We start from the raw sequence: 18,988 nt of genomic DNA, 5'->3' as shown, positions 1-18,988 counted from the left end.
TTGTGATAAAGAAGAATTAAACACTTGTCAAAATGAATTTAAAATGACAGCATCCCAGGACACCAATTTGACCTCTCCTGAGTCTAGGACAAGCCAAGAAGGGGTTGTTGAGAATTCAAGCCCTGCAGGAGGGAGTTCCAGGACTTTGGGCCCACGGGAGGGCCCCCCCCTCCCCTCCCTTTCCTATGGCCAATGGAAGCTCATCATTCCTGCCCTTCCTCATAATGAGATTGGTTTGGAGCTTCGGAGTGTGCCCGACCCTGAATTTCTCCATTGCCTCCTACTGCTTGCTCGTGTGTCTCAAGTCCTGCCTCTCAAGCTCACCTTCCAGTTGCTACTACAGAGTAAGGAGTCCCTGGGCTGCACAAACCCCATCACTAGTAAACTTATCTGATTTCTGGAGGCCTTTTCTTTACTCATCTGCACCAAAGTTAGTTTTATATATGGTTAACATTCCTGCTCCAAGATTCCGGAGTTGGTATCGAAAGAGAGATGTAATTACTCCTCTCCCAGACCAGTCCAATGCCAATAGCTGAGTGAGGCAGAGACTACTCTCTTTAAGCCTCCTTCTCCTTGAACTTAGTGGATGCTCAGTAATTTTGATGGACTAGCACATCATGCTGGACTCAACAGAAGATCATTTAATAGTGAGTGGCCGAGACTGAAGATCTCTGAGGGCCCGCATGGGGATGTATCTCCTAAGAGGCATGCCTATCTTCCATAACACTTCTTACCCGAGACTGATGCTGTCTCCTTTTATGTTCTCTGACATGAAACCTTGAGTCTTCTTTGTGGCATAGAAATGTTACTGGGAATTTTAACTTTCAATATGCTTTCCCAGTTACCAGGCTATTTGTCCTTTAAATTTCCCTATGAGTGAGCAGGGGAGATATGATTATCTCTCAGATGAGTTCCAAGAGTGACTGCCTGGGTTTGCGGGTCTAAACAGCGGGCAGAACATCGGAACCGGGTCACTTAAGTGTTTTCATTGTCCTGTTGGTTCCGCTCTCCCAGGGCCCGGGATGAAGCTGCCTTCCCACTTCTCCTACCTCTGTCCACCCAAGCGGCAGAACTCTTCAGTCTGAAGAGGCCAGTCTTGCAGCTAAACGTCCTAGCCTTTGGCTGGAAGGACCGGAAACCAAAGGAAAACCGAATCTTTGACAACTTTGTGCAGCTTTTAGGGAATTATCTCGACAATATAGACTTGGACACGGTGCAGGAGGGCGCAGCAGAAAGAGTGGGTCAGAGGGAATCCCGCAGCTTTGCGGGTTTCTCCGCAGCCCAGACCCATTCGGCGGTCCGCTGGGTCTCCACTTCCCCAGTCGCCCCCAAGTCTGGGGCTGGTCCGCGGGGGAGGGGTACGGGGCTGCAGCTCAGGACGGCGCCCGCCGCTCCGGCCCCAGTTCAAAGCGCAGGGGGCGCGTCCGCCGCGCAGCCGGGAATGTCCGGCCGCTTAAAGCGCTCGCCGGCTCTTTTGTTCCCCAGACCGGGCCTCCGGGGAGAGGGGGCTGGGGGAGGGGACCGGGAGGGGAGGGAAGGGGGGGCGGCAGGCGGCGGGAAGAGGGAGGGGCGGGCGCGGGCGGTGCAAGTGCGGAGCGCGCACCCCGGGCGAGGCTGACAGATCGCCGGGGTGGGTGCAAGATGGCGCAAGCGGCCGCGCTCCCCCTGCGCCCCCGGCGCTCCTAGGCAGGCATGTGGCCCCAGCCCCCAGCCGCCCGGGCTCGGCCCCGGCCGGAGCCCCGGCCTCGGCCCCGGCGCCGGCCCCGCGGGACGCTGTGAGCCGCGAGAGGCCCCAGAGCCGCGCGTAGCCGAGCCGAGCGGACCGCGAGCCCCATGGCTGCTCCGCGCGCCGCGCCCCCGCGCTGCCGGCCCCGGCTCCTGCTGCCTCTGCTGCTGTTGCTGCTGCTGCCCGCACCGAGCGACGGTGAGCTAGGGCGCCCGCGAGCCGGCGGCTGAGGACCGAGCCCCGGGAAGGGCGAGAAGGGAGTAAGCGGGCGCGAGGGGCGGACCCGGGGAGAGCGGCGCGGACCTGCGGGTCGGAGGGACTTGCCCGAGAAGGGGAGGCGAACGGGACGGGGCGCTGAGGCCGGGTTGCCGGGGGCGGCAGGGGAATGCTGAGGATGGAGCCCCCCGAAGAGAGACCGGCATTCCGTCCGCTGCGTCTCCAGGACTCAGGGCAGTGCCTGAGCCCGGACTGAGGAGCAAGGAGCGCGGCAAAGCAGGAGCTCGGCGGGCAGGCTGGAGTTGGGGAGAGGGGGAAACGAGCCATGGGAGACCACAGGGCTGAGGCCCGTCCGAGGGGGCGCGCTGGGGTGCTTGGAGCCCAGGGGTGGGCACAGAGTGGCCCGAGGCGGCCGAGGCAGCAGACGGCAGACCCCGGGGGCGGAGGCCGGGACCGAGCGGGCTGCGCTGGGCGGAGAGCACGTCGTGGATTTGGAGCCGGGACTGGGACGCGGAGTGCGAGGGAGAGGACGAGGAGGAGGAAGATTCCCGGCGGGCCGCGCGTGGGGAGGGAGAAACCCGAGAGACACCCCGCGAGCTGAGGAAGAGGGGAGAGAAGCCGACCGAGGGCTAGCGAACGGTGGGGATGCTCACGTGCCCGCCCTGCCCCGGAGGGTGCACACGCAGAGCTCGGGGTTTGCCGGCTTTGCCGCCCGGAGCTCCGTCACCACCATCCTGTTCCCTCAGTGGCTGTAACGGGCCCATCTCACGGGAGAGGGGCGCAAATCTAGTCCCTTCCCCTCCCACCCCAAGTTCTCAACAGACACTCCTCTGGGCAGTATCCTCTCCCCTCTTAGCTCGGAGAAGCGGAGTATCGCGGCCGCCTCTAGGAGAAACTTTATCCCCCAGTTGCTGTACTGGGCTTGGGGTGGGGAACTGAGGCTGCTGAAACGCAGTTCCTGGTAAAGATGGGTAGAGATTTGAAGGGGCGTGACCCTCAAATGTCTTAAAATACGAATTACCTATCCCTGAGGGTGGGGGAAACGCCCCTAACCCCAGCCTTCCTCCTTCTTTCTCCCCACCCGCCGCCCCATCTCCCCCCAGCCAGGGAGGGCGCTGGTCTGTTAGGGACGGGCCAGCTCCCGGATCGCTAGTTCCCTGGAAATGTGAGGAGGGGTCTGTGGATGCCTTTTCAGCCCAGGTGGGTTCATTCCTCCTGGAGTGAAGTTGTAACTGGTCTGGTAAGTTGCTCGCTTGAGAAGTCGGAGACTCGGCATCATGCCTGGGATTGGAGCTCTTGTCCTTCCTCTCTGGCTTCTTCTGATTCCCTGACCACCCTCCTCCCTTCTCTTCTTTCACCTCCTCTTCCAGTTCTTTCCTCTTCTGCAGGAGGGAAGAGGTTGCTGGGAGTAAAGGTTCTAGGAACCTCCCTCTTTCTAAATTTTGGGAAATCTGAGTAGATGTTTGGTATCCCTCATCCTCCTATGACAAAGGCAAAACAAGAAAAGCAACCAAAACCCAGAGCATCCTAGGGGTGGGGCAGTGGAGCTGGACCATCGCCTAGCCTGTACCTGGTACTGGGCCCACACACCTTTCTCCCTGCCAGGCATCGGACCAGGCCTCAGATGGTTTTGCCAGCAAAATGAAGCAGTGATTTATTACTATCTCACTTTATATTTGTTTAGAAATTTTAACTTTTCATAGTGCAGTGCCTTTGAGTCTGGTAGTCATATTTAACAACCCTACAACGCAAGCCATATTGTTGTTCCTGATTTAAACAGACGAGGACCGAGAAGCCCGGAGAGGCTGAATACTTTACCTGAGGTCACACCCTGAAAGTCTGTGAGGCTTCAGTGCTTAACCAGGGTGACCACAGAAGTGGCAGCGGCTGCATTGGAATCAGTGTTGCTTTTAGAGCCCAGATTTGCAGCTGTTAACTCTGAGGCCTCCAACAAGTTGCTTAACATCTCTGGGTTTCAGTTTCCTTTTCTGTAAAAGATACAAATAAAAAAAAGATGGTAGAAACAATATCCATTTCTCTGAGATGGTCTGTTGATTAAGTAACTATACTGCATGAGATGCACAAAGGTCTATATATTAATAGAGATTCCTATTAACATCACAGAATGATGGGGACACAGATCCAGAGAACTTGGAACACCTGTGTCTGCTCATTCCACACTAACCTCTCCTTTTCCTCTCATCTCCCCCGCCTGATGCAGGTCTCGGCCACTCCGCCGAACTGGCGTTTGCTGTGGAGCCAAGCGATGATGTTGCAGTCCCTGGGCAGCCTGTAGTGCTGGGCTGCAAGGTGGAGGGGACCCCTCCAGTGCGAATCACCTGGAGGAAGAATGGGGTGGAGCTGCCCGAGAGTACCCACTCCACCGTGCTGGCCAATGGGTCGTTGATGATCCGCCACTTCCTGCTGGATGGAGGAGGCAGCCCTTCAGACGAGGGGGACTATGAGTGTGTGGCTCAGAACCGCTTTGGGCTGGTGGTCAGCCGGAAGGCTCGAATCCAGGCTGCAAGTAAGTGGGTGCCCTTACTTTTTTTTTTCCAGGCCCTGGGGGGATAGAGGGAGCAGTTCCATCTTATGCAGCTTCTGGAACCCGAATTTCTCAGCATGGGTCAGTTGAGAGGGGCATAGCAGTAATTTGCAGTGGTGGAATTATATCTTATACTCATTTAACTGATTGGAATGCAATTTGACAAGAATGTAGCCAGACACTGTTGTGGGAAGAGGGAGAGAGAGACAGCAAGCTTTATCCAGTTCTTGGGTCAGTGTGTCTTAGTTTCCATATGCCTGTATATTGTGAGCATCCCAGTCTATTGAGTATGATTTTTGTGTTTAAATATAAACAGTTGTCATACTTTGGAGGTAATTTAAGAGATGTTTTTTTTTTTTTTCCTTTGCGGCACGCGGGCCTCTCACTGCTGTGGCCTCTCCCCATTGCGGAGTACAGGCTCCGCACGCGCAGGCTCAGCGGCCATGGCTCACGGGCCCAGCCGCTCCGCGGCATGTGGGATCTTCCGGGCACGAACCCGTGTCCCCTGCACCGGCAGGCGGACTCTCAACCACTGTGCCACCAGGGAAGCCCTTTAAGAGATTTTTGAAGGGTAATTTTGGTTATATGCAATTTTTCATTACGTGCTGACTTTCAAACCTTTTGGGTAGAATAAAACCTCACTGTACCGGTGATGACATTCTGAAGCTTGTCAACAATTTGCTTTACAAAAAATATGATAGAATAATTTCAGGGTTAACACAACGATGACATTACTCCCACTCACCTTCATGCTGGTGTACTTTTTAAAAAATTTCAGCTTTATTGAGGTGTAATTGACAATAAAATTATGAGATTTTTAAAGTGTACATTGTGGTGACTTGATATTTGGTGTGCTTTTTAGATTGGGAGAGAAGAGGTGTTTCAGCTCTAGACTTGTGCTTTGCTTGTGCTGTTGGGCCACCAGTAATTGTGGTGATGAAATGATGGCTGTGCTTTACTGCCCTTTCCTGCAAAAAGTCTGTTGTTGTTGTTTAATCTGTATACACTCATTGTTACAAAACAATGAATCTTTACATAAACCAAAATTATTTATGTATCTTGGGAAGGTGGCAGGCTGTGAGGGTGGGCGGTCGTGGTTGAGAACCACTGCTCTTGAGGAAGGGCAAAAGTTTTGCCAAGTGGAAAATGTTCTCCATCCCATATCTCTATGCTTCTGTGTATGTGTGTGGGGGGGGTGTCCCTTAAAGGGGTTGCTTTAACTTTGGTTGGTAATCATTTTAGCTAATACTTATAAAGCAGGTGCTGCATACTGGGCTCCCTGCCTAAGTGCTTTACATGAATGATCTCATTTAGTCATCGTGATGACACTGGAAGATAGGCAGTTATCATCCCTCTTTTACAGATGGAAAAACTGAGATTTAGGGGGATCTGTGACATTCTGGTGAGCAGAGGAGCCAGGACTGCAGTCTAGGTATTCTGAACCCTGCACAGTCCCACTTAGCTCCTGTGGCACGCTGCCTCTTCCCCATCTGATCGCTGACAAGTTTCTTCCTGGCTCTGAGGGCATTTGCACAGTTGCTCTGAACGGCTGGTGAGTGATGAATCATTCTGAGGCAGGAGCCCTCTAGTTGGGTTTAAGATGCCCCTTTGTTCTAAGGAAGGCTCATCCAAGCCCCCATATGGAGCTCTCTGGGAGGCAGCCCTGGACCTTGAGACTGAATCACTTCTGGCTCAGCGACCCCTCATCCCCCGGTCCTCCTGGCGGTGTAGGGGAAGGCTGGTGCAGCTTCTGAGCAGATGGCTGGGTGTGAGGAAGAGAAGCGTGGACGGAGTGTAGGGAACCGAGGAAGATTTTCGGGCGGGAGAGAAGAGACTTCTCAGGGAGGTGCTCCCTGGCTTGTGTCCACACTGAAAGTTAGATGGCCCCTGCATCACCAGCCTAGAATTCTGGGAGATGAATCCCCAGGTGTTTATATATAGCTAATTGTAAATGTGCTTTTCTGTAAATGGTAATACCTTCAAGATGTTTGGCTTCCTTAAACTCCTAACAGTATAAGAAAAGTGAGCTGTGGGCTCTGACTGGGGGAAGGACCAGTGGGCGAGGTCAGCTTGGTTAATCCTTTGGGGTCCTGGGGACAGCTGGGGGTTTGCCTCCAAACACGGGCAGTCTGATGCGGCCTCTCTCCCCCACAAGGCTCGTGGCCCCATGGGGAATGCTTGGATACCAAGCAACCGGGTGGCTGGATCCCCTTTTCTTACTTCATAGGCTGATGTCCCTAGGAACCTCCAAAGCTGATTAGCTGCCTGGGTTTTCTCCTTTGGTAATAACTCCCTGCCCGCATGCCCGCAGGCAGGGCAGATGTTGTGTGACATGGGAGGGTGCCTTCTGAAAAGGTGTGAGGTGCCCTCCAGAGCCCCTGATTCTCCTGCCTGCTCTACAGGGGCTGATAGGGCGGGGGTATGCTAAGCACCTCTCACAGACACACAGTCCACCCAGTGGACTACCCCAGTGGACTACCCCAGTGAGGCAGCTAGGGGTCCAGGTGAGTGTGGGCAGGTCTGCTGGGGCATCCAAGCTCTGGGCCAGAGGCCGATGGCTGGGAATGCCCCCTCTCCCATCCCAGTGGGCTCGGATGCTGTCATGGAAAGATGGCCTGCCCAGGATGGGCTAGACTACAGGCTGATTCCTTGGGGGCTTTAGTTCCAAGTATCTCCTTTTTAGGACAGAGTGGCTCAGGGTCCTAGGAACACTCGTGCTTCCAGCACGTCTGGTTTCTCTGCCTTGCCATTCCATGTGTTTATAGTTTGGGGGCTGAAAATTGAGACACTTGTTAAGGATGAGACCCTGGACAAGTTAATCTCTCCGTGGCCCAGTTTCCTCACCATTATGTGAAATGTGCATATAATCCTGCTTTGTAGGATGGTTGTAAGGACTAACACACCCCATGCTTTGCCTGGCACAGAGGAGGCACTCGGTAATGGAGGCAATACCTTTTTCTTCATTTAAAGGTGATTCCACTCGTGTTGCCAGCAATAGCAGACTGCCTGAATCCGCTCCCAGCCCCCCAGCTTTCTCCCGCGCTGAGATTCAGTTAGGGAGTACTCTAGGGAAATCTCTCAAGGAGTAGAATTATTGGAGCCAGAGTACAACCTGTTCTGTTTTAACCCCTTTGTGGGAGGGCCTGGGGATTCTCCGAAGCCTCTGAGCATCGTCTGAAGCTTGGCTGGCCTGTGAGACCCTCTGCCATCCCTCTGGAGGGGCTCCAGGAAGGGCATGTGGGTCACCCGATCCAGTGGGAACATGCATTGACTCACACCTGTTGAGGTCTGTGTGCCTGGATGACTCCAAAGAGGGATGGGCTAGCTACGAGGAGGGGGGATGATTGGGAGGGAGACCCACCCCCAACTCTCCTCAGGCAGATGCCCGCATTTCCTGCCTCTCACTTCCTGGCCTCAGTTCTTGGTCTCAGGCCCCTTGGGAAACTGGAGCTAGATGATCTAGATCAGGACTTCTCAGACTATGCCTGTGAGTTACCTGGGGATCTTGATAAAATTCAGATTGTGAATCAGTAGGTCTAGGCCAAGGCCTGGGGTTCTGCAGGTCTAACGAGATCCCAGGCGATGCCAATGGTGCTGGCCCACAGGTGCAGAGGAGAGCCCCCTCCCATGTCAGAATCACTGGTGGGGGTGGGTGGGTCTGTGGGCAGCACAGTGAAGTCCGTAGAATGTGGGCTTCAGGGCCGCACCTAGGTGGGTCTGAGCCCCAGCTCTGCCACTCACTGATGATGTGTCCTTAGCAAGAGTTACTTTTAATTCTCTTGAGTCTTTGTGCTCTCATCTGAAAAGAATGAGCATAATCCCATCAGCCTATCAGGGCCGTCGGAGGATTAAATGAGGTGATGGATGGAAAGCACCTGGCACGGGACTTGGCCTCTAGGAAATGCTCATTAAGTATTACTGTTAGTGCTAGGTATTGAGCGCTAATTTAGGATGAGGACCAGCCTGTTCCAGTGCAGGCAGGGCTCTCAAAGAGCCAGGAATGCCTTCCCCGCAGCCTGGGGCCATCCTGATTGGGGTACCCAACAATGGTTATGAGGGTGGGCTGTGGAGGCAAACACACCCCCAGCTGGAGGGACTTGGGTAACTGGACTCTCTGAGTCTCAGTTTCCTCATCCTTAAATTGGAGGAAATAATACTTAGCAAGGAAGAATGCTATGAGGATGACCTATGAGAATATGCGTAAAGAACTTAGCACAGTGCAGGGTACGTAGAAAGTGTTCCTTAGATACTATCATTATTCTGGGGAGGTAACAGAGGTGAGAAATGTGAAGTTCTAAGCTCCTTTAGATGTGATGGTTCCAGGAAGGCACTGGTGAGCCCGACTCCTAGAAAGTGGCAGCGGAGTATGGTGAGAGGAGTGGAAGTCCAATTCTAGTCCCCTGCTGTCTCCAGCCCAGTAAGTCACCTACGTCTCAGGCCCTCAGTCACCCACTCCTAAAGGCTGAATCATTCTCAGCCTGTCTGAGGGAGGACAGCTGAACCAACTACTCTGGAATCTCTTTCAGCAGCAAGACCCATGCTTGTGTGGATCTGGGGGCAGGGTCTGGGCATAGGTCTGTGGAACCAGGTCTGGGTGGGGGGTTGGGAAAACTTTGGGCTGGAGCTGCCGGGTGGTACAGCTTGTGTGAGGGGACCCCAGAGGGCTCAGTGTAGACAGTGGGATGTGCAGGGAAGCAGTTCCTGGCACAATGGCTGGTAACCCTGGAAGCCTTTGTCACCTGGAGGCCTTTGTCACCCAACCTTTTCTTTCCCCCTTGAGGGGCAGCTCAGCCAAAGTAACCCTGAGGAAGTCTCCCCTCTGCCCCTTGCACGCGTCTGCCTACCCATTAGAGCAGGAAGCAGGCGCTGCAGCTGAGGTGCTGCCGGTGTGATGAGTGAGTGGCCATGACAAGGCCTTCTCTCACGCCAGGCGGGTCACCCATAAGTATGCTGTGGCGCAGAGGTAGGTGCAAATGGGTGAGGGTCGGGGCCTTCTCCCTGCCAGTCAGTACTCCACAGACCAACCCCATTTGGTGTTCCTGAGAAGCTGTGAGGTGTGATGGAAAGGGCCTTGCCTGGACACAAGGAGTCCTCTGTGGCTCTGGGCAAGCCACTTACCCTCTCTGGACTTTGCTTTTCTCATCGTAATATTGAGCAGTTGGACCAAGGTTCATCTCTGCTCTACTGTATTAAGGCTTCCTTTCCATCCAGTCAGTCCTTGGGACATGCCTGCCTTCCCTGAGCCTTTTCCCAGTCTATTCTGTCCCTTACCCGATCCCTCCCCAAAGACCACTTAGTTTAGAGTAATTTCTTCTTCCCGCTCCTAAGGCGGGGAGTACTTGTGGGCTGTGGCATTCAGGCTCAGCCCTCCTCTCAGTGAGGGCTGCTTGCATTGTTAAGTAACTGTTTTGTGGCTAGATAGTCCATCTGTCTCCTCAACTAGATTTTAAGCTCCTAAGGGGCTTCTCTTCCTTTTGTATTTCTCACATCCCCTGCCTGTGGAGCTTGGTAAAAACTAAATGAACATGTGGCCTTCTGGGTGCAAAGCTCTGTCTCTCTCAGCTTCTCTTTTGCTTTCTCTCTTGTTTCTCCCTACCTCGTAATTGATAGCATAGCTCATAGGCACAGAAGCTTGTGAACGGGGAGGATCGGCAGGGGAATATAACACACTCGGAGCAAAATCATGGGGTGGCGGCTGCTGTGTGTTTATCTAGAGGAGCTGAGACTCTCTCTTCCTCACCAGATGGGGTGCGAATCAGAGTCCAAATTGCTTGGTAGCCCTCATGCCTGGGCCTCGGGATCTCCTGCCTTGGACTTTATTCCCTGGCTGGATGAAGGCTGTGTCCCCAGGCCCACTGGCCCCAACTGTGGGGGGAGGGCCGCCCCTCACCCCACCAGCAGGACTTGAGTGTGGAAGTAGAAATCTTCTGGTTCCCACACCTTGGCTCCACTGTCGCAGGCAGCCAGCTGGCCCCTTGAACACAATGTGCAAATCTTCTCTGTTCCTGTTCCGGCATTGTCCGTGGCTGGGCGCCTTGGCTGGGAATGTGGGCCGGTGAATAGGAGAGGCATTTGCAGCCTGCAAATGAAACAGGCCCCCAGCCCCCCTTAGCCCCCTATTCCCTCCCCACCCCCAGGGAGAAAGGACTTTTTCACTTCTGGCCTTCTTGTATTGCCTTTCCCTCCCCTCTCCAAAGTCGTCCCTGCAGCCGTGTGTGTGTGTGTGTGTGTGTGTGTGTGTGTGTGTGTGTGTGTGTGTGTGTGTGTGTGTAAGAGAGACTTTTCACAGCAGCTTGAAGGTTGTTCAACACAGCCTTCAATAAAAGTAGAACAGAAGGGCACCCAGGATGGAAAACCAAACAGCTCACTGCTGTCTTTGTTTAAACTGGACCAAGTGATTCCAAAAATGTCAGCCTGTGTAACTAACCTATGCCTCCCTAAGATCTCTGGCCGTAGCCTTGTTGCAACAAGAAATGTAGAGACCAGTAGTGCGTGTGTATATTGCCACGTGGGCCTCTGTGGGCACCTGAGCATACAGGTGTGTGCTGAAGGAGGTGCACGGGGCTTACGATTGGGGTCCAGCTCTCCTCAAAGGAGTCTCCTGCGGGAATCCCTCCTCCCTTGAGCAGTGTGACCAGGCTAGAGATCTAGAGTGGACAGAACTGGTGCAGGGCAAGAGGGAGTGGTAGATAATTCTATTAAGTCCTGCAGCTGAAGTGAGGGAGGAGGGAGGAAAAGCCTTAGGTCACTGGTGGAGCGTGGGGCTTACATGACGGGCATGTGGGCCCGGCCATAGTACCTCTGGGGAGTCTAGGCCATAGTTTTCTTACTCATTAGACGAATGCCAGCAATCTGGCTGCAATCCGAGCCTGCTGGCCAGGGCTGCTCCATCCTCCATCCTCCCTCCCCTGCCCCAAACCCCCCACCTCCCCACCAAAGGACCGTTCTTTGATTTCTGAGCTCGCTTCCCCTGCCCCCAACTTTGTTCACCCTGTTCCAAGAAAGGCTAACCCTTTGTGACTGCCTTCAAATGCAAGGGAGGAGCAGAAAAGAGAGTGACCTCTATGGATGGGAGCAGTCCCGGGGGCTTCCTAAAGAGGGGTGACTGGACAGATGACATTGTGACCCAGGGAAAGTGGAAAGGCAGGGGCCCAGCAAGGGCCTGAAGAGGGGCGAGCAAGGAGGAACTGCAGGCCAGACCCCAGACCACAGGGAGATGGAGGGGGTGGGAGTATGGGCTTAATCCAGGCCAGCGCCACCTGATTCAGGCAGAGGGCTCCAGCTCACACTCTCCATCTCTTCTCTGCATCTTAGTCTCGGGGCTCCTCAGTCTTTGACACTCCCACACTCTGCCCCACCTCTGCCTTCCTGTGAGGCCATGTTTAGGGTCTCTGTCTTTATCACTCCTCAGTCCTCGTTTCTCCGGCCCTACCGTCTTCCTCTCTCCGGCTCTCTTTATTGTTCTGTGCTTCCTCCTGCCTCTTTCTCCAGTTGTAGCAATTCCAATTCCTGTGTCCACCATCCTCTGCTGCGCTTGGAGGGAGATACCTGTGTTTCAGGAGCAAACGTAGGTGAGCTCAGGCTTCAGCATAGAGCAAAGAGATAGGAAGAGGAGAGTCTGAGAGGGTGAGGTTCAAAGAAGACCCCGAAGGAAGGGGTCTGGGGCCTCCCCAGCAAGTCGGAGTCTCCCTGGGGGCACACCTTCCCGGAGAGGAATCTGAGAACACTGGCCCCTGCTCGGGGCCTGTCTCTGAGCCCGGACACTGACCACAGTGGGTGGGTGGGGGCAGCCCCCGGGCTGCTCTCTGGAATGCTGGTGTTGGGTTGCAGTGCAGATGCGAGCAGTGATAATGGGCAGGAACTGGACTTTCTGGTCTGGCTGCTGCCCCCAAGGCCATTGGAATGTGAGAGGGGGACTAGCAAGAGGCCCCAGGGACTTGGGGTGGGCAGATGGAGACCAGACCACCTAAATGGAGAGGAGGAGGAGAGAGAACCAAGTTCTAGCCCTTTCACTGAGTTGCAGGCTACAGCAAAAGAATCCTAAAATTCCTGGTTCGTCTAGGACCTTGGAGGTCCTCCCAGCCTCTAAGTAGAATCACAGGCATCCAGACTACGGGGGACACGTTGGAGCTCAGCTGGTCCCACCTTCTCATTTTACAGACTTGAAAACTGAGGCCCCAAGGGGGTAACCTGCCTAAGGATGTGATTGGTCCTCCAGCCTGGGCAGGTTAGAGAATCCCTTGTGTCTCTTGCCTTGCCCAGTGCCTCACTGCTCTCTGGTTGGGGAAGGGGGAGATCTCTTTATATCCCCTTCAGGGCAGACTGGCACATATATTTCGATTTTCTGTGTGTGTCCTGCCCTACCCCAGGCTCTGTCTGTGGTTGTAGTTCTGTATGTGAGCGTTAGCCAGCAGATCTCGGGTATGGGCTTCTGGAATATTTCAGAGAGCGCCTGAGTTTCCACAGCACCCCGTATGCTTAGCTGAGTGGTTTGAGGGCTACCTAAGTGCTGGTGCTGGTGATGAACTAACCAGTAGTAGTGGGAGTGGTCCTAGTTATATGCGGCTGCACCGTCCTCAGACCTCTCTGTGTGTTAATTTACTTAATTCCCACGGCATTTCCATTGGTAGTGTTACTAGTCCTATTTTACTAGTCCTATTACTAGTCATTTTACAAATGAGTAAACAGAAGCCCAGAATGGTGAGTTAACTTGCCCAAGGGTACACAGTAAGTAGAGAAGCTGCATTTGAAACCCGGTCCACCTGACCCCAGATTCAATGGCCTGAGTGTCCTTAGTGGGGGGTGAGTCCCTTGAGAACATAATCAGTATTTTTGCCTCAGAAATAGAGCCAGGTACCTGGGCACATGCAGGGTGGGTGTGCCAGAGCGTTGGGAACAGAGAACAGCTCAGAACCCTGGCCAAAGTGGGAGCCACTTCCAGCTGTGCCAGACGGGGCTACATGCCCCCAGCCCCAGCTGCTGCGGGAGGCCTGCGGAGAGTCTGGAGGGCAGTTAGGCTGGAATGCTCTGCAGAGAGAAGTCTTGTCCTACCTGTGAGGCTGGGCAGAGTGGCTGGGTACGGGTTCCCAGCAGGAGAGGAAGCTGGGAGGGTACTGGGGAGCTTGAGATAGAGGTGGGAGTTACATCTTTCCAGGAGGAAAGACACAGGAAAGACACGTTCCCCACCACCCCCCGAGGCCCCCCTCAGCTCCCTTTCCCTTTCTTGTTTCCCACATAATGACGCTGATTGCTCCACATCTGTCATAATTACTCTTTGTTTGAAAATTCAGAACAAATCACAGGAGAGGAACTGGTGTGGCTCGGGGAAGGATCCTTCTCCCCGGGGGTTCTGGAGGTGGGGGCTGGGTAGTAGGGAAGATACTAATCAGCCTGGAGGACGCAGGAGCCAGGCTGCTGACTGTCCTTGTGCTGTCCCCTTGCCTGGGCAAGCTGGCCTAAGACCTCGTGGAGTTCTGTGGTCCCCGCCCCGACCACAGTCCCTGCCTGCTGTGGTACCTGGGAGATTCTGCCACAACCCCGACCTGGGTGAGGGGTCTGTGTGAGGCCCTGGCTCCCCTGGCCCCACTGAACAATGTATTGGATGGCGGGCTTCATGGTAAACCCAGCAGCACCGCGGGGAGGGCAGGCTGTGTCTGCTGGGAGGGCACAGGGCCTTACTGGCAAGGGGAATGGGCAGTTGCGGCTGGGGTCCCTAGAACAGGGCAGACTTTGGGTCTCTGGGTGAGAACCAGGAATGGGGGTGGGGGAGGGAGCAGCAGACCAGACCCGCTTGGGATCCAGCAGCAGCCCTGGGTGCTCAGAGTTTCTTCACCCTCACTCTCGGCAGCCTGACTTCTGGGCTAGGTCCTGGTTCCTGCCCCCATCCCTACCTGAAGGCTCTTGGTTTGGGTGCTGATAATTCCATGGGGCATACGCCTTGGCCTGTGGCCCTGCCTACCATGGACCTGCCTCCGTGTCATCCTCCCCACCTAGCCCTTTCCCACCTGGAATGGTGTCTGCAAAGACGGCACTTGTGTGGGGAGAAATCAAGGACAACCTAGAATTCATCCCCAAACCCTGCCTGTAATAGAACCCCGCTTGCTCTTGCTGTGGGACTGTGGTGGGACTACAGACACCCTCAGGGAGCTGGAGCCAGTGTGAGATGCAGATAGACTTGCACTGACGACCGGCTCTAGGTTCAAGTTTCCTCCTTCCCTTAAAGCTGTTGGGCCTCAGTTTGTCTTGGTGGGAAATGGGAGGGAGCACTGCCCTGCCCGTCTTTCAAAGGCGAGAGGATGAGGAGGGTCCGGGCATTTGTAGAAGGTAGGGTTATGCCCCCCATCCAGCAGTGGAGGCACCCTTTATTCAGGCTTCAGAGGGCATTGGTGTCAGCAGGGCAGAGAAGCTAGGGGGAGGGCTGAGTCTTGGAGACCGGACTTTACGGGAGGTTCCTGACTTAGACTGGTTTGGAGGGGACATCTCTTCTGGCCTCACCATTATTGACTGAGGGTCACGGGAGGAGCCTGGACTTGACATGGACACCATCATTACTTCCATGCCCTCCTTGGCTCCCACTTCAACAAGAAGCTGCTTTTAATATGTAAATATTCAACTCATCCCTGTGTGACTTGGAACCCACAAAATCCAAAGTTCACCTTCCTGGACCTCAGTTTCCCCATAGGTGGAAGGTAGTGTGGAGAGGACCAGATTGCAAGGTTCCTAAAGTCCCTTCCCATGTCTAAAATGCTGAGACACTGACTTGTTTTGTCTTGAACCCAGTTCCCTCCTCCCCGGCTCTCCTCTCTACCTGTCCCCAGGCTGGCTCTAGCTGTCTCCTCCATCTCCCTCTCCCACTCCCCTCTCTTCTGCGCTGGGCTTGGCCTCCTCCTTTTTGAAATATCGGGATCAAAGTTCTGCAGCAAAGCTCTCTTGTCATCCTCACCCTGTGTTGCTCCCCCAGCCCGGTCGCCGCCTGCCTGGCTCCCGGCAGCGCATGTGTCCGAAGTGGCCGGCAGGGTCCTCACAGCCCAGGCGGGGTGTGGCGGCGTGCTCGCCCATCCTTCGCAGGGACTGGCTCTCCGCCCTGGGGAGAGCACGGTGGGAAGAGAGTGGACCGGGGGTGGGGTGGGGGGGGGTGGGGGGGATGGTAGCCGCGCTCCGAAAAACAACCCTTCTCTCTTGCGTCGGGGAAGAGGGATGCCCCCCACCTCCAGCACCAAGCGAGGCTGCTTCTCCAGGAGGCCCGGCTGGCTCGGCTGGCCAACACGCGGCAGAATCGATGCGCATTCTATTAACCTTACCGCGCTGCGCTGTCTCTGAGCTGTCAGGTCACCAAGCCCCGTGTGTCTGTGGCTGTGAGAACGTGTATGCGTGTGCAAGTGCGTATGAGTATCTGTGCCCTGCGAATGTGCGTGTGTCCTCGCTGGAGCTCCAGCATGGTGCCTCGGGGTCACTTTCCCTAGGCTTCACCTGGTAACTCGGGAACTGGCTCCCACTAACTGGTGGCCTCCAGCTGGTCTTGGGGAGCAAAATGGAACCGGAGAGTGGAGGTCTCGGGTTCCCAGACCCCTTCCTCCCAATTGGCTTGGGGTATAGGCCAGGGATTTCTGACATGGGGCGGGAGATGGACAAAAGTTTGTGGGCAAACCTTTGAACAGGCAAGCTCTACTAGGGAAAGGAAGCAGAGCAGGTCCCAGAGCCTTCACAGAATGGCAGACTGAACAGAGATGGGTGCTTGTGGCCCTCACAGTGCTTGGGAGTGCACTCACTGAGGGGCAGGCAGGAATGGGGAGAGGGGAGCTTTCCAGGTTTTGCTGATTCACCCTGACCCTACACCCCCTCTCCCCCAGCCTCTTGCCCATGTTTCTTACATCACTGCTGTGGAAGCTGAGATCCAGAGAGAGGGCCTTGACCCAAGTCCTGGGTGTACAGAACTGGGACTGAAAGCGGTCAGATGCTCTTTCCAATGTGCTGATTGGCCAAATGGGATTTGGGCTCTAACTTCAGAGCCAGGATCTCAGAAAACTGAAACCCAGTATTTGGCTTGTGATAAACAATTCTTGGATCTTCTTCTGCCATCTTTACATCTGTCTTGTTTCTTCCTCACCTCGCCCCCCACCCCCTCGTGGGTTATCTTTGTTTTGCCGTTTATATCCCAGCTTATATGGAATGTCACTTTCTTTCTGCAGTAATTCCCCTCACCCTTATTGTTTTTTTTTTTAAAGAGAGGCATCTTTTTATTTATTTATTTATTTATTTTATTTTTGGCTGTGTTGGGTCTTCGTTTCTGTGCGAGGGCTTTCTCTAGTTGCGGCAAGTGGGGGCCACTTTTCATCGCGGTGCGCGGGCCTCTCACTGTCGCGGCCTCTTTTGTTGCGGAACACAAGCTCCAGACGCACAGGCTCAGTAGTTGTGGCTCACGGGCCTAGTTGCTCCGTGGCACGTGGGATCTTCCCAGACCAGGGCTCGAACCCGTGTCCCCTGCATTGGCAGGCAGACTCTCAACCACTGCGCCACCAGGGAAGCCCACCCTAATTGTTTTGAGGTCTTTTAAAATTGTATTCCAGACCTCTGGTACCTTAGAGAAAACCCTGTCTAAATTAGTCCCACTTGAAGATTGGGTTAGAATATTCTTGATTCCAGTATATCAGAAGACCAATAATGATATTACATAGAATGAGCCTCAGGATTGAGCCTGTTTGTTATTCCTGCTCTCCTGTGTTTCTGATTTTGCTTCTCAAATCATTTTCCCATCTGTGACAAAATCAAGATTATTACAAGCAAGGCTGGTAAGCGTAAGGTTGATGGGATCAAAGCTTTCCTGAAATAAAGCTATATAGCTTTTATTACATCAATTCAAGAAGGATTCATTGAGCTGTATGCCCAGCTTTGATTTTTTGGGGTGGGGAGAACCAGAAGACACTGGTCTGTTCTGGGACAGTGAGTATATAGCTTGTTCCACTGGTTTGCACAGTCCTTGTGGCAGGAGGGGCTATAGCTCCTCTGTGCATCCTCAGCGCTTAAACACATGGTTTGGCCTGGAGTTGGTGCCTGGGGAGGGTGAGAATGGGGAGCTGTGGGCATATGAAAAGGAGGGTAGGAACACCCATCCTCTGGAGCTCAACAGCCTGGACTTGGGGGAGGGCAGGTAAAACTGAGTCAGATATTACTCAAGGGCCTACTGGGTGGTTTCACCTAAACCAGTCTCCGAAGGTTTCCGAGTCCCTACTGTCAGGAGCTGAGAGCAGCCATGTCTGCATCTAACTGTATCCTGAGTCTCCTAATCCAGCTTCTTCTAGTCTTAAAAGGCACCCCCGGGCTTCCCTGGTGGCGCAGTGGTTGAGAGTCCGCCTGCCGATGCAGGGGACGTGGGTTCGTGCCCCGGTCCGGGAGGATCCCACAGGCCGCGGAGCGGCTGGGCCCACGAGCCATGGCCGCTGAGCCTGCGCGTCCGGAGCCTGTGCTCCGCAACGGGAGAGGCCACAACAGTGAGAGGCCCACGTACCGCAAAAAAAAAAAAAAAAAAGAGGCACCCCTATCTCCCTATTCTGTTCCCTTCCAGGGTCGCACTGCTGACCGCTTGGGGGAGGATTGGGACTGGACTGAGCTGCAGGTGCCATGACTGAGTGCTGAATGGGAAGGGGTTGGCCTGGTGAGTTCAGATCCTGGTGTGCCACCCCAGGAGAGGTGGCTGCTGGTACTCAGTCACCTCAGGGTGGAACACCCTTCCAGGCAAGCTATAGAAAGTCCCAGGATGCCAGACCATTGGCCTCACTCAGGAATAGCTAACAGGCCAGTTCCATGCTGGGAAGTGTCCCTCTTCCCTCGAGCTTCATGTGCATCCTCTTTGGAAGGACTATACCTGCATATACATGCCTACCTTCCTGTTACCTTGAAAAGTCATAACCATGATAAATCAAAGCATCCTGTGAATGCATGTTGCTGTGGGAATGGATAAGAGGAGAAAAAACACACTCTCATTATTATACTCATTATCTTCTTATCAAAATAGTCACCCATGGAGCATTATTTTTAAAGTTACTTATGGTCTTGGGTTTGGGGAAAGAAGAGATGCGAGGAGAAACAGGCTTCCTTTAAAAAAAAGCACTTTTTTAGTTAAAAGTATTGAATCTCTAATTTGGGCCTGGAGGCTCCTCATGTTTTATGAATAGAGGATCATTTCCAAAGTATAATCTTCTGGGGATTAGACATTCAGGCACTCTTGTTGAAATCTGGACAAACCATAAAGACACACGTATAGTAATACATAATAACAATTATACTTGTAGTTTCTGTTTGAATGGTCATTTTAGTCTTGTAAAATGAAGCTAGTTGCCTGTGTAGCATTAGAATGATCTCTGATTACTACCAACTAGCTGTTGCTTCCTTGGATAAGCCCTTTCTTTTCTCTAGATGAGGGGACTTTAAGCATCATTCCTAAGGGTCCTTGGGTCTGTGGAGGGGGCTCAGGGGCTGGAGATGGGGGAAAGAGAAAAGTCAGA

General features: G+C 54.0%; 1 protein-coding gene across 2 annotated transcripts in view; it reads left to right on the top strand.

The window, feature by feature from the left end:
- The first annotated feature begins 1,813 nt into the window (after positions 1-1,813).
- The window catches only part of IGDCC3 (immunoglobulin superfamily DCC subclass member 3), a 42,647-nt gene continuing 25,472 nt past the window's right edge, over positions 1,814-18,988 (top strand). For both annotated transcript variants that reach the window (XM_067750724.1, XM_067750716.1), the window contains exons 1-2: positions 1,814-1,924; positions 4,164-4,469. In XM_067750724.1, coding sequence (XP_067606825.1) covers positions 1,834-1,924; positions 4,164-4,469 — 397 coding nt within the window. In that variant the 5' untranslated portion in view covers positions 1,814-1,833. The remainder of the gene's footprint in view (positions 1,925-4,163; positions 4,470-18,988) is intronic.

Source organism: Pseudorca crassidens, chromosome 1 (assembly GCF_039906515.1).
Source record: "Pseudorca crassidens isolate mPseCra1 chromosome 1, mPseCra1.hap1, whole genome shotgun sequence".
In the NCBI taxonomy this organism is placed as follows: domain Eukaryota; kingdom Metazoa; phylum Chordata; class Mammalia; order Artiodactyla; family Delphinidae; genus Pseudorca; species Pseudorca crassidens.
The sequence above is the reverse complement of the archived record's forward strand: the minus strand, read 5'-3'. Positions and strand labels throughout refer to the sequence as shown.